Genomic DNA, 15,526 nt, shown 5'->3' with positions numbered 1-15,526 from the left:
CAGGCCCACAGAAATGTGTAGCCATTAGATAAGTGGGTCCCATGTTGAATAGAACACCACTCTTCCAATTGATTAGTCCATTCCAAAGTAAATCATCAGCTTAGACATCAATATGGCTGCAGGTACACAGGCAGCCCAATTCTGATGGTTTATCCACTAATTGGTCTTTTGACCAATCACATTCAGAGCTGATGTGATTGGTCAAAAGTTTGATTGCAGTTTGGTTGCGGTAGCAGAGAGAACAGTCTATGACTAGGGTGGCTGGAGTCTTTTATAATTTTTAGGGCCTTCCTCTGACACCGCCTGATATATAGGTCATGGATGGCAGGAAGCATGGCCCCAGTGATGTACTGGGCCGTTCGCACTGCCCTCTGTAGTGCCTTGCGTTAGGAGGCCGAGCAGTTGCCATACCAGGCAGTGATGTAACCGGTCAGGATGCTCTCGATGGTGCAGCTGTAGAACCTTTTGAGGAGCTGAGGACCCATACCAAATATTTTCAGTCTCCTGAGGGAGAATATGTTTTGTTGTGTGCATGGACCATGTTAGTTTGTTGGTAATGTGGACACCAAGGAGCTTGAAGCTCACAACCTGCTTCACTGCAGTCAAGGAGAATGGGGGCGTGCTCAGTCCTCTTTTTCCTGTAGTCCACAATCATCTCCTTTGTCTTGATCACGTTGAGGGAGAAGTGGTTGTCCTGGCACCACATGGCCAGGTCTCTGACCTTCTCCCTATAGGCTGTCTCGTCGTTGTCGGTGATCAGGCCTACCACTGTTGTGTCATCGGCAAACTTAATGATGGTGTTGGAGTCGTGCCTGGCCATGCAATCATGAGTGAACAGGGAGGAAAGGAGGGGACTGAGCACGCACCCCTGAGGGGCCCCTGTGTTGAGGATCAGCGATGTGTTGTTGCCTACCCTTACCACCTGGGGGTGGCCCGTCAGGAAGTCCATGATCCAGTTGCAGAGGGAGATGTTTAGTTCCAGGGTCCTTAGCTTATTGATGAGCTTTGAGGGCACTATGCTGTTGAACGCTAAGATGTAGTCAAGGAATTGTCCATGTGGGAAAGGGCAGTGTGGAGTGCAATAGAGATGGCATCATCTGTGGATCTGTTAGGGCGATATGCAAATTGAGTGGTTCTGGAGTTTCTGGGTTAATGGTGTTGATGTGAGCTATGACCAGCCTTTCAAAGCACTTCATGGCTACAAACGTGAGTGCTATGGGTCTGTAGTCATTTAGGCAGGTTACCTTAGTGTTCTTGAGCACAGGCACTATGGTCTGCTTAAAACATGTTGGTATTACAGACTCGGACAGGGAGAGGTTGAAAACGTTAGTGAAGACACTTGCCAGTTGGTCAGCGCATGCTTGCAGTACACGTCCTGGTAATCCGTCTGGCCCTGTGGCCTTGTGAATGTTGAATGAATGACCTGTTTAAAGGTCTTACTCACATCGGCTGCGGAGAGCGTGATCACACAGTCTCCCAGAACAGCTGGTGCTCTCATGCATGTTTCAGTGCTATTTTCCTCAAAGCAAGCATAGAAGTAGTTTTGCTCGTCTGGTAGGCTCGTGTCACTGGGCAGCTCTCGGCTGTGCTTCCCCTCCATTTGTCTGTAATGGTTTGCAAACCCTGCCACATCCGACGAGCGTCAGAGCCAGTGTAGGACAATTTGATTTTAGTCCTGTATTGACGCTTTGCCTGTTTGATGGTTCGTATGAGGGCATCGCGGGATTTCTTATAACCTTCCGGGTTAGAGTCCCGCTCCTTGAAAGCAGCAACTCTGGCCTTAAGATCTGTGCGGATGTTGCCTGTAATCCATGGCTTCTGTGTGTGGTATGTACGTACAGTCACTGTGGGGACGACGTCATCGATGCACTTATTGATGAAGCTAATGACTGATGTGGTTTACTCCTCAATGTCATCGGAGGAGTCCCGGAAACATATTACAGTCTGTGCTAGCAAAACAGTCATGTAGCTTAGTATCTGCTTCATCTGACCACTTTTTCATTGATCTAGTCACTGGTGCTTCTTGCTTTAATTTTAGCTTTTAAGCAGGAATCAGGAGGATAGAATTATGGTCAGATTTGCCAAATGGAGGGTGAAGAGAGCATTGTATGCATCTCTGTATGTGGAGTAAAGATGGTCCAGAGCTTTTTCATTCTGGTTGCACATTTAACTTGCTGATAGAAATTTTGTAAAACTGATTTTAGTTTCCCTGCATTAATGTCCCCGGCTACTAGGAGCGTCACCTCTGGGTGAGCATTTTCTTGTTTGCTTATGGCGGAATACAGCTCATTCAATGTTGTCTTAGTGCCAGCCTCTGACTATGGTGGTATGTAAACAGCTACAAAAAATATAGATACTCTCTAGGTAAATGGTGTGGTCTACAGCTTATCATGGGATACTCTACTTCAGGCGAGAAATAGCTCGAGACTTCCTTAGATATCGTGCACCAGATGTTATTTACAAAAATACATAGTCCGCCGACCCTTGTCTTACCAGACGCCGCTGTTCTATCCTTCCGGTGCAGCGTATAACCATTTGTATGTTGATAGTATCGCCGTTCAGCCACGACTCCGTGAAGCATAAGATATAACAATTTTGAATGTCCTGTTGGTAGTTTAATCTTCCGCGTGGGTCATCTATTTTATTCTCCAGAGAATGCACATTTGCTCGCAGAATGGAAGGAAGTGGGGGTTTATTAGATCGTCTACGAATTCTCAGAAGGCAGCCCACCCTCCGGCCTTTTTTTCTCCACCTCCACTTTACGCAAATCACGGGGATCTGGGCCTGTTCCCGAGAAACCAGTATATCGTTTGCGCCAGGCTCGTCAGACTCGTTAAAAGAAAATAAAGATTTTGCCAGTCCGTGGTGAGTAATCGCAGTCCTGATGTCCAGAATTTATTTTTGGTCATAAGAGACTGTAGCGTGCAAACATTATGTACAAAATAAGTTTAAAAAATAAGTTAAACATTTTTCATTAAAACCGTTATTTTGATGAACTTATTCATAGTATTTCATCCTTCAACAAGATATAGTCCCAACACAAATCTCGGGTTGCTACCCAAGCCGGCTGGTCGTTTGTTCTATCGGTTCAGTTGCCAGAGACGTGACACAGATGTTCTGTATCTATGGAAGCAACCCAGACATATGTTCTAAATGTTCCATTGCCATACTGGGTGGCAACCTTCTTATCCCTTGCTTGCTAGCTAGTCAACTATGGCTAACTTATAGTCACATCAAACAGTGCAGCCAGAAAAACAACAAAGTAGCTGCATTTGCTTTTGTTCAAGCTGTTTTCGAGTGACATTTATTTGGATACATCCATAACAATGAGCTAATGAGGTGACTGACGTAGAAAATGTGCTCTCTTGTCAAGACACTGTTGTTCAGAGGAGCTAGCCAACAATACAGCTAACACAATCACTTCAAAGTGAAGCTGAAAAGACTGCAAACTAGCTGCACTTTGTTTCGTTTGACCTTTTTTCAATTGACATTTCTTTATATATAGATATATATATATATAGCCACATAAATTATGCCAGCTGATTCCTGATTTCGACTGGCTGAGAAACACTGCCTACCTGTCTGTCTCGTTATGACTCCCGACACGTTCATTACTATAAGACAACTAGAGATCAAATTTGAATTTTGAAACAATGCTGCAAATGTTGGAGAGGCAGACAGCAAGGTTTATACAAATCTCTGCTGATAAATGTTAGTCTAAAATAACTGTGAGATCATTTCTAGCTGATTTTTATAGTAGAGATCAAGTTTATAAATTGCCTGGCTGGGCTGATGAGACAGTGGATTGCACAGTCAGATGGAACAGAGTAAATAGGCATTTCAACATCATAGATTTAGGTGGTGGTAACTTGTGAAATAGACAACGGCTGGAATGAGCTTTTAACCAATCAGCATTCAGGATTAGAGCAACCCGTTCTTTAAAATGTCCTACTCTACTTGCTGCTATCTGTCAGGTGAAACGTTTTTTCCAACATTCTAACTATATGTGTAATGATGGTGTCCAGTAAAGGTCAGTGTTTGAAAGCAGCTTGGAATTGAAGAGATCGCCGGGACCACCCGAAATCAGTAGGGTCTCACATTTTGCAACACACGGTTCGACATGATCAAATGGGGCTTCGGACGTCATTGATGATATATCTCTGATAAAGTGATACATGCATCGGCTCACTGCTTCGAAGTTAACTGCTTAGTGATTTCGACGCATTTCTCGGAGCTCCGTTTTCAAACGTAACATCACCACTGACTGCCTTTGTGCTATCTGAATAGCTGATTATCTGGGGGGAATAGCTCATTGAAGAAAGTGAAACCTTTAAAGTGATGCTTTAAAAAAAAAAAAATAAAAAATTTAAGTGCTGTATAGAATATTCAGAGACTTCTATTCAACAAGATAACTGAGGCACATAATGGTCTAATGAATGAAAATGCCCCTGGTTCATGTTCTACCCCGCTGATTGAATGAAAGTGTACAGGGGCAGTTTTACCTGCCTGCCTGCCAGCTCTAAAAAAAAAATCTGGAATAGGAGGAGGAGGCCACCGTGCTGACGCTGAATTTGGAGACTCGCATGCCGCAAGAGGAGGCAGAACTGTAGGCAACTACTAGTGATGGGCAACGGGATTTCTGAAGCCTTTGGGGCTTTCACCAAATTGTACCGAAAAACGGTTAATTACTCTGAGCTTTTGACACTTTAGTGACATCTGCTGGTCAGTAATGAAAAGCATTGTTTGAGGTTCATATACAGTAGACGTTTTTTAAACAATATTAATTAAATCTCTGAGGCGCAGTGGTTAGCCTCCTATTTGTTACCGTTACAGGTTCGCACCTCCATTTTTTGTTGTGAACCCCATTTTTTTTGCGGTCAAAAACTGAATGTATTACATTATTTAGGATAGACGCTTATACTTTACTAAATAAAATGAATTGTTTGAACCACAATTTGCAGAAAGTATGGTGTCGCAAAACGATTTTTAACTCTACCTGCTAAACTACCGTTCAGGTGACACTACATTAAATAATCCTAACTACATTGTAAGAATGGTGTCAAGTAAAGGTCGTTGTTTCAAGAGCCGCTTGGAATCAAAGAAAGCACCGGAACCACAGCGAAATCAGTGGGATTCGTATCTCGCAAAATACGGATTCAAAAACCACGTGATCAAACAAAGCTTCAGACGTAATTTATAAGGTGATGCTGTTACTTTGAAATAAGCATTGGTACATTGAGTCGGATCAGTAGTGCTTTGAAAACGGCATCGGAGCTCCGGGAATCAATCATCCCATCACTAGCAACTACTATCACCATGTGTTGCAGTCATCGTTATAGCCGACAGAGTTACTGAAGGCAAACTACAGTTTAAGCCTCTGGAATTTTATTGGGTGCCATTTTGGCAATTTAGAAGATACACTATATATACAAAAGTATGTGGACACCCTTTCAAATTAGTGGATTAGACTATTTCAGCTACACCCATTGCTGAATGGTGTATAAACTCAGGCACTCAGCATTGTGATCTCCATAGATGAACATTGGCAGAAGAATGGCCTTACTGAAGAGCTCAGTGACTTTCAGCGTGGCAACGTCATAGGATTCCACCTTTCCAAAAAGTCAGTTCATCAAATTTCTGCCCTTCTAGAGCTGCCATGGTCAACTGTAAGCGCTGTTATTCGGAAGTGGAAACATCTAGGAGCAACTATGGCTCAGCGGCGAAGTGGTAGGCCACACAAGCTCACAGAACAAGACCGCCAAGAGTGCTGAAGCGCGTAAAAATCGCCTGTCCTCCCTCGGGTGCAACACTCACTACCAATTTCCAATCTGCCTCTGGAAGCAACGTCAGCACAATAACTGTTCATCAGCACAATAATTGTTAGTTGGGAGCTTCATGAAATGGGTTTCTATGGTCAAGGAGCCATGCACAAGCCTAAGATCACCATGCGCAATGCCAAGCGTCGGCTGGAATTATGTAAAGCTCGATGCCATTGCCCTCTGGAACAGTGGAAACATGTTCTCTGGAGTGATGAATCATGCTTCACTATCTAGCAGTCCGATGGACAAGTCTGGGTTTGGCAGATACAAGGAGAACGCTACCTGCCTGAATGCATAGTGCCAACTGTAAAGGTTGGTGGATGAGGAATAATGGTCTGGGACTGTAAGGGAAATCTTAACCCTACCGCATACAATGACATTCTAGACGGTTCTGTTCTTCCAACTTTTCTGCAGCAGTTTGGGGAAGGCCCTTTCCTGTTTCAGCATGACAATGCCCCCATGTACAAAGCATGGTCCATACAGAAAGGGTTTGTGAGATCTGTGCCGAAGAACTTGATTGGCCTGCACAGAGCACTGACCTCAACCCCACTGAACACTTTTGGGATGAATTGGAAAGCCGACTGTGAGCCAACCCTAATCGCCCAACATCTGTGCCCGACCTCACTAATGCTCTTGTGGCTGAATGGAAGCAAGTCTCCATAGCAATGTTCCAACATCTAATGGAAATCCTTTCCAGAAGAGTGGAGGCTGTTATAGCAGCAAAGGGGGGACTCCATATGAATGCCCATGATTTTGGAATGAGATGTTTGACAATGTTTTGGTCATGTACTGTAGTGCATTTATATTTTGGTTAAAATGTAAGAGACTCTTATTAGCTATACATTAAAACAGCGATATGTGAATTCTTCCATAGTAGCCCTCATATACCTTGGCTAGTAGAAAGGGACAGAAACAATTTTTCAACATGCAATACTTTCTTCATTCTCGATTCTGAATCTTATATACAGTGCATTGCAAAAGTATTCATCCCCCTTGGCGTTTTTCCTATTTTGTTAAAAAAATAATAATAATAATCACAAATGGAAAAGTGGTGAGCGCATATGTATTCACCCCCTTTGCTATGAAGCTCCTAAATAAAATCTGGTGCAACCAATTACCTTCAGAAGTTACATAATATGTCAAATAAAGTCCTCCTGTGTGCAATCTAAGTGTCACAAGTTTTTTTTGTCACATTTCTTGAAAAGTGTATTTTCATTCCAGGTTGTATTGCAACAAAATAGGAAAAATACTACAGGGGTGAATACTTTTGCAAGCCACTGTAACTCTATTTTATAAATGAGAATTGGGGCGGGGTCCCAATATTCAAATATGCTCAATGTATTGATAAATATAAATAAATTAAACATTTGCTATGCTACGACAGGCAACCACGCACCGCCGTCAGAAACAATCTAAAGCAAATGTAATAATAATCATAACTTAACAAATTGCCTTTATTATTACTACCGGTTCTAGTATTACGGCGTACTGCAGTTCTGCGTGTGGTTTGTCCGAGTGGAATTGCCGGGCCCCAGCAGAAGACGTTGCTGGACTGCTATGGGTAGGTACAATCAATGTCAAACACTGTACTGTCTCTCTATTTCATTACTTTCAAATGTATTCAAACGGGGGAAACCTAGAATGTAATATGAATGTTACGTGGGCTATAACACTGTCGATTGTGCTAGTTTTAACGTCAACGTCAAAACGTCATTATGCGCTGGAACTGTAATTGTGGAAATAAATAATATTTTGCTAAAAAAGTGTCAGTAATTGCATGGAGTGGAAACAAACGTTTTTGGTGAAAACAGGCCGATTTGCCATCGCTAACGTTAGCTATCATAGGTAAGTTACATAGAAAGTTAATTAGCCACACATTCACCCAGCGACCAACAATGGTGCTCACGGGCGTATTCAACGGACGTTCATGTCTTTATTACGTTATATTTGTCAAAGCCCATGTGAAGTCTGAGTAAAGTGTCAATCATTTGTTGCGCTGCATGTGTAATTTATTTAGACGGTACCTTTATTTAGACGGTACCCCCTATAAGGTGAGTCAAAAGGAACACAATGCGGGCTACATAGAGAACATAACAAATACAACTGTTTATTATGGATTCTCATAACAATTAGGTTGGTATACGGTACACGGTGTATGTGAATTGACACTACACGCAATTTTGACCCCGTTGATGGTGTGGTTTCAGCTTAATTCCCTTTGTAAATATGACCCACGCAAGGTATCTTTTTTTTTTTACCAGCATTGCTCTGTGTAGACTGGAGAAAAATAGACTACTAATTTTACGTGCGATTACACCGTTGACGCTGGCGGACAGATTTGTTATAAGGGATATTATACTTTAGTAATCCACAATTACCTAGTAATGTAATTATTAGATTTTTATCTTCCATTTTCCTACAGATACCTTGTAACTGGTGATTATTTCAAAACAATGACCTACAGTTACCGTGTAGAGCACTGCAAGGTTGGGTGACCAGGGCCACCTGGGACTGCCGCCTGAAGTGTGAAGGCTACCTATGTACTTCATGAGGATGAACACGAGGTCCAGAAGAAGATCTGCAGCTCACCGCCATGTGCCAGAGGAGAAGTCTGCTGCTCTGCAGGATGTTTCAAGGATGGTATCCAACAACGCAGCAAGAGAGGCAATTTGTGTGTGGGAGATCTTCACCTCCTACTTCTTCGAAGAGGGTGCTGTTCCCTGGCAACACCATAGACTACACTATGCACAACCAAAGGCTCTTAAGACCAATCCACATTGCAATAAGAGTATTCTTCCATTTACTTAGCTATGTCAACTGCAGTTTCAATTGCCATTTTCTCTCCCTTTGATTTCTAATTCTCAGGTGAGGGTGCTGTGTAGATAAGGGTGTGGATATATGTACAACAACAAAACAGGTTATTTTAAGTCACCCATATTGAAAAAAATGTAGAACAATTAGACACCCTATAACCCACACCTACACACTCATGTATCAATCTGATTGTGTTGTGCAGTAAGCAGGCTCAGGTGTATAACTGTGGCTCCTTCCACCTTCAAAGAATAGGCAAGAGGGCCAACCATGGAGAACAGTAAGACACTTCATTATTTCTATGCTATATTGTCTGTCCTCGTGTCTGCATGTTTTTCAGTATAAAGTACTCTGCAGCCACTTAGTGTGGACACCAGGTGAGGCCACAAGCACATATTCCTGTTGAACAATGTCTCTAACTACCTTATTTTCTTAACAGTCTCTCTCCTTCACTTCATCCCGCTCTCCCCTTCTCCCTAAATCCTCTAGGTTATATCAGCTGTCGGTCACTTGGTCAGGTCAACAGGAAGTATTATTAAAGAGATGCTCCACATTGAAATACAGATAGAGATGCAGTAGTCCCAGAGTTAATGATCCAAGGTCAGTTTTGCATTTCACCTCCTGATGATTGATAACTGACAGTGTTAGAATAGAAAAATAAAAAACAAGGCTTAAACATCTCTCTGTCTCTCGTCTGCAAGTATGTTTTTTTTATGTGAGAGGATGCCAACCCCCAGTCCCGTCATCGCTACCTCACCCGCTCTTAAGATAACCTTCGGGTCGACTGGGAGCCCAAGGTTCATAGCTAGGTTCTGAACTAATATGTATACCAAACGTTACAAAGATCAGCTACATAGCTAGCTTCACATCCATAGGCATACAGGTTTTTTTATTCCCCATTGCACAATAAGCAAGAAATTAGTTACTAGTTACTTTATTTCACCTATCTGTAATGCATGGCAAATATCAGCAAGGCAAGCTTACACAATTGTACATTAAATGTGCAGTAAATGTTTTAGCTAGCTAGATTCTTTACATCCACTGTTTCACAAGACAGCCTGGTTTGTTGGTTGTTTCAGGAGTCCATACAGCCAGAATGACAATGTCATACTCATGTCACAACACCCATAACGCTAACCAGCTAGCTGGCTAATGTTAGCCAGTCAAATCGCGATTTTCGTAAATAAACTTTGACAAAAATGCATAATCGTTTGTTTCTACATTAACTGACATATTCCTGTCAACTGTACATTTTTTTGCATGATTCGTTATGGCGTTATAATCACTTACATTTGCTTCCATCCTAGTATTTCTGTCAGCCATCTTTGCTAAAGAAAGTCTCCAGCCTTGGGTCGCATAGTGTCAAATTCGTCATGGGAGCCACTCGATATGATTGGTCACCGCTGCTGACTTTCCATAAATTTGGGAAAAGTTTATATTTTTCACCGCCTCCCACGCCACCTTTGCACCACCCAAAGGACCCACGACCTCTCCGGTTCTCACCGCTTTCCCCCCATTGAAATTAATGGGAAGTGGTGTTTCACCGCGCAGCATCTTGTGCTAATTGCACATGGGCCGTCATCACACTATATGCATTCTATTTACAGCGCTCGCGCACTTTAATTTATTTTATTTTGAATTGGGTTTATGTGGATGGAATTGCTCTCTCGTTCTCTGGATGATAGTGTCATTGGAGCCATTTCTGAAAGCAGTTACACTATAATAACAAGTATGTTTTATGTCAGCTCGCAAAGGACATTTTTAGTGACTTGTTTTTGATTTGTAGGGCCAGGGGTGTTGTAACCGCAGGGAAACTAATCAGCAGTGGTTCATGTTTAGTGTGGGGGTATGCTAGGAAATGGGTCATATAAAATAAATGCGTACCTGTAATAGTATTATACAGGACTGTTTTGACTGGGACCATTCTGTAGGAATCTAGCGGTTACAGAGTAGCTATGGCACCAAGGCATATTTCTTTGCAGAGATTACTTTGCTTTTTTTTTTTTATCAAACATCTTGCCAAATAAATATTCCTGGGCCATGACTATGTTTGGGAAAGGAACAGGGCTCCTAAATGCTTTGACAGTTTGTTCAGTATTTTTTTTATGGCAAAATCTTAATATAATTGTGGGAAATAGCAAGAGGAATGGGGGCAGAGAGATTGTTCTGCTGTGTGCTCTCAAAATGAAATGGATTCAGATTGACTCACAATGGGAGTGCAAATGGCATAAACAGTATGGGTGAAAAGTTTGAGTAGACCTGCAGTAAATCAAGGCCTACAGACTAATGCCCCATTCATGTAGAGCCATTTTTATTTAACTAGGCAAGTCAGTTAAGAACAAACTCTTATTTACAATGACGACCTACCGAGGAACAGTGGGTTAACTGCCTTGTTCAGGGGCAGAACGACAGATTTTTATCAATTCGATCCAGCAACCTTTCGGGTTACTGGCCCAAAGCTCTAACCACTAGGCTACCTGCCGCCCCAAAAATATGTATTGAATGCTGGTCACCTCATATTCTGTTTTATATACTGTTGTTTACTCACTGTGTATGTATATTTTGTATTCTATATATAGCTCATCCTAATATACCTAATATTGTACATACCATTTTCTTTCCCAAATTATATACGGTCTATACACACCACATTTATATTCTGGATTCTCACATATGCTCAATCCAATATATCTACTTGGATTGTTATTTCTTGTTTTTTGGGACAAAGCAGGAACAACAATATTGAACAAAGTTCAAGTTTACCATCTGATACAGAATTAATTTGAATGCTCTATAAAAAGACAACGTTTTTAAAGGTGTTCAAGATGTCAGTCATTCCATCCTGGGGTAGTTTGTTAATTCAACCTGGTGACGTGGTATTTCTGCGGTCCTCTCAGATGTGCCGGTTCCATCTCCTCCTGCAGCTCCATAGATGTGACCCACAATTCTGGATCTGTCTGGCCGTATTCCGTCTGACTGCGCTCTGTCTGGCTGCAGGCTCTGTTGTAGGAGTGAACATAGTCCTCCACACTCTTTCCTCTGAGCTCAGGAGGGGAGTGGCACAGCAGGCCAGAGTGGGTCACCCCTGGGTGCAGACGTAGCCAGTACACCAGGTAGTGGATGCTGGAATATTAATTGATCTATTTATTTCATGGTTTATTTATGAGGAACAGACCCATTTGAAACATTGACACATTGAACGATTCACGGTCAAATGCATTGTACCTGTAATTAGTTGTTAGAGTTAGCTAAAAGTAGTGCTACCTACCTGTAGTCACAGACCCAGGGGTTTCCCCCCAACCTTAGCAGGGACAGGAAATAGAGGTCTTCTAGAACACCATAGTGGAAGAAGTGCAGGTTGTTGTTGGAAAGGTCCAACTCATGGAGGTGGAGAAGGCCAGATAGGGAGGCTGAGAAGCAGAGAAGTGTGATTATCAAGGTCAAACTACGCTTAAGAAAAATAAACGCAACATGTAAAGTGTTGGTCCGATGTTTCATGAGCTGAAATAAAAAGATCTCGGAAATGTTCTATACACACAAAAAGCTTATTTCTCAAATTTTCTGCACAAATGTGTTTACATCCCTGTTAGTTAGCATTTCTCCTTTGCCAAGATAATCCACCCACCTGACAGGTGTGGCATATCAAGAAACTGATTAAACAGCATGATCATTACACAGGAGCAGTTGTGCGGTTCTGCGGTTGTGTGTTCGTGAGCGGATTGCTGATGTCAACTTTGTGAACCGAGTGCCCCATGGTGTAGGTGGTGGGGTTATGGTATGGGCTGGCATGTACTACGGACAATGAACAAAATTGCATTTTATCGATGGCAATTTGCACAGAAATACCGTGATGAGATCATGAGGCCTATTTATTTTAAGGTATCTGTGACCAACCGATGCCCATTTGTATTCCCAGTCATGTGAAAGTTATAAATTAGGGCCTAATCAATTTATTTCAATTGGCTGATTTCCTTATTTGAACTGTAACTCCAGTAAAATCTTCATTATTGTATGTTGCGATTTATATTTTAGTTCAATATAATATTTTCTTCCCTTTTTAAGTACTTCCAAGACTGTCCTGTGGATTCAAACAGAATTAGTTCTCTGGCAATGCAAATGCTTCAAACCTCCCATGTGTTATTCATCTGCTGATGGGATACACAACTGTGTTTATAGGTTTCTTCTGGATATCACAGTGAATAGTAAACATGTGGTTTTCATTTATCCATGATCTGGTTAAGGAATATTCTACCTGTCTGACTCCCACTCATAACAGGTTGATATTATAATTAGGCTTTCTGTTTCTCCGCCTCTTTCTCACTATCTCTCTCTCTCTTCCCCTCATCTCTCTCTCTCTCACTTACACACACACCTGTGTCCATGTCCTCCAAGTTGTTGTCGCTGAGATTGAGTGACCTTAGGCTTCTGGCCTCTACAAAGTCTCTGGCCTTCAGGCGCCGGAGGGAATTTTGGGACAGGTCCATGTGAACCATGTCCCCTGGGATGTCTGCAGGAACCTCCGCCAGATCTAGAGACCGAGAAGGGAATAGGGGAGATAACAGAGAGAGTTTATGGGTGATAGTCATTCTCTGTCACAATTGTTTTTCCAAAGTTTCCCCTCTAACAGATCGGTATGGAACAAGATGGCTGTAGTTAAAGGGGCAATCTGCAATTGCTACATACATTTTTGGACTTGTGAATTAATTATATGTATCCCATTGATTCTTGAAGAATATAACTTCCAAATGCCTCATGAGCTTAGTTCAACTGTCGAACCCCATCAGAACCCCAAATATAGGCTTGTTTTTTTCCAATGTTTGGGACAGATGGAAAACTGGTAGGGGGACAGAAACTCCTCTGATTGCCCTGTGCAAAGCATCCCCTGGTGCCCTGACAATGGCTCAGTCCTGGATTTATAGTGGTTTACTTTATTCCCAAATAAAATTAAGACGTTATTGTTTCAGAGGGATTGTAGTCTGTTAGATATTGCTTGTTAGATATTAGTGCACTGTTGGAGCTATAAACACAAGTATTTCGCTACACCCGCAAAAACATCTGCTACACGTGTATGTGACCAATAAAATGTGATTTGATTTGAATCTGATTTGGCATATAGATCGCTGATCCCTTATAAAGAGAGAGAGGAAAATATACTTCAGTATTCCATAGTAACATCTGACAAAAATATCTAAAGACACTGAGGCAGCAGACTTTGTGAAAATTAATTTGTGCCATTCTCAAAACTTTTGGCCATGACTGTATATAAAACTGTTGGATTAAGTCGAAGAGAGTGATAGAGACTGAAAAATAGGACACCTGCCAGCCATGATCTCCCTCTCTCCAGCTCTGTCTCTAATTGTATGAATCATCAGAGGAATGGGGGTTTGTCATTCCTGTGGTGTGAAATTGTCTAGTAAGATACACATGTACCAGGCATGGCCATAGTGTCTAACCATGAACCCACGTCAAGACATAGCTTTTTTCGTCACTTCCTGTTGAATGCGGAATGAGGGAGAGCTCGGTTTGTTGTTTTGGAAAGTGTATTGGAAAGTTTATTAGTAGCTTGCTAACATTTTAGTTTGGATCCAGCGAAGCAGTTGGCATCAGTTGCTGGGACTGCTACTCTCTGTCCAGTGATCCTGCCGACCAAGGCCGGGTCTGAGGAGCTATTTGACAAAGCAGCTAGCCTAGCTGCTAGCTAACTGCCTAGCAAGCTAGCGGGGTTCTTGAGGGCTTGAACGCAGCCCGTGACGCGATTAGCCATTGTGGCTGGGACCGTGGATTGTCCCGGGTTTGTGGCTGTCTAGATCCCTGCTGTTTGTTGTTTTCAGTCTTTCCTGTGACCTGCCCTGTCTGGAACTGTGATGAGTAACAACGTAACCTACATTGCTAGCTACCATGACAAAGACCAAAGCCAACAGGAGTACTGTTGAGGACAGTGGTGTCTCTCTATCACAGGTGAAGGATCTTTTAAACGATCAAAAAGAGCAGTTGTCATAACACCAAGAAAATGGCTTCATGTGTTTTGTCCAAATACTGGTAGATTCAACTAATAAAATAATGGACGACCTTACCAGAGAGGTCCAGGACCTAAAGAACAGCTTTTATTTTAATTTTATTTTAATTCACCTTTATTTAACCAGGTAGGCCAGTTGAGAACAAGTTCTCATTTACAACTGCGACCTGGCCAAGATAAAGCAAAGCAGTGCGACAAAAACAACATCACAGAGTTTACATAAACAAACGTACAGTCAATAACACATAAAAAAAATAGATGTACAGTGTGTGCAAATGTAGAAGAGTAGGGAGGTAAGGCAATAAATAGGACATAGAGGTGAAATAATAATTTAGCATTAACACTGGGGTGATAGATACTGGGGTGCAAAAGAGCAAGAGGATAAATAACAACATGGGGATGAGGTCGTTGGGTGTGCTATTTACAGATTGGCTGTGTACAAGGATCGGTAAGCTGCTCTGACAACTGATGCATAAAGTTAGAGAGGGAGATATAAGACTCCAACTTCAGTGATTTTTGCAATTCGTTCCAGTCATTGGCAGCAGAGAACTGGAAGGAAAGGTGGCCAAAGGAAGTGTTGGCTTGGGGATGACCAGTGAAATATACCTGCTGGAGCACGTGCTACAGGTAGTATATGGGGCTTTGGTAACAAAAAACGGATGGCACTGTGATAGGCTACGTCCAGTTTGTTGAGTAGAGTGTTGGAGGCTATTTTGTAAATGACCACCGAAGTCAAGTATCGGTAGGATAGTCAGCTTTACGAGGGTATGTTTGGCAGGATGAGTGAAGGAGGCTTTGTTGCAAAATAGGAAGCCGGTTCTAGATTTAATTTTGGATTGGAGATGCTTAATGTGAGTCTAGAAGAAGAGTTTACAGTCTA

At 42.2% G+C, this 15,526-nt stretch overlaps 1 protein-coding gene and 1 long non-coding RNA gene across 3 annotated transcripts in view; one reads left to right on the top strand and one right to left on the bottom strand.

Annotated features, from left to right (window-relative positions):
* Positions 1-7,214: 7,214 nt before the first annotated feature.
* Positions 7,215-9,818, top strand: LOC135524307 (uncharacterized). Its single transcript, XR_010452926.1, has 2 exons — positions 7,215-7,380; positions 8,242-9,818. It is a non-coding gene; the product is annotated as an uncharacterized LOC135524307 (long non-coding RNA).
* Positions 9,549-15,526, bottom strand: part of LOC135524294 (leucine-rich repeat-containing protein 17-like) — a 17,940-nt gene continuing 11,962 nt past the window's right edge. For both annotated transcript variants that reach the window (XM_064951714.1, XM_064951715.1), the window contains exons 6-8: positions 13,003-13,158; positions 11,899-12,040; positions 9,549-11,753 (exon numbers count right to left, since the gene is read on the bottom strand). In XM_064951714.1, the coding sequence (XP_064807786.1) occupies positions 11,486-11,753; positions 11,899-12,040; positions 13,003-13,158 (566 nt within the window). In that variant the 3' untranslated portion in view covers positions 9,549-11,485. The remainder of the gene's footprint in view (positions 11,754-11,898; positions 12,041-13,002; positions 13,159-15,526) is intronic.

This window comes from Oncorhynchus masou, chromosome 31, assembly GCF_036934945.1.
Source record: "Oncorhynchus masou masou isolate Uvic2021 chromosome 31, UVic_Omas_1.1, whole genome shotgun sequence".
In the NCBI taxonomy this organism is placed as follows: domain Eukaryota; kingdom Metazoa; phylum Chordata; class Actinopteri; order Salmoniformes; family Salmonidae; genus Oncorhynchus; species Oncorhynchus masou.
This window is presented reverse-complemented; position numbering and strand designations above follow the sequence as displayed.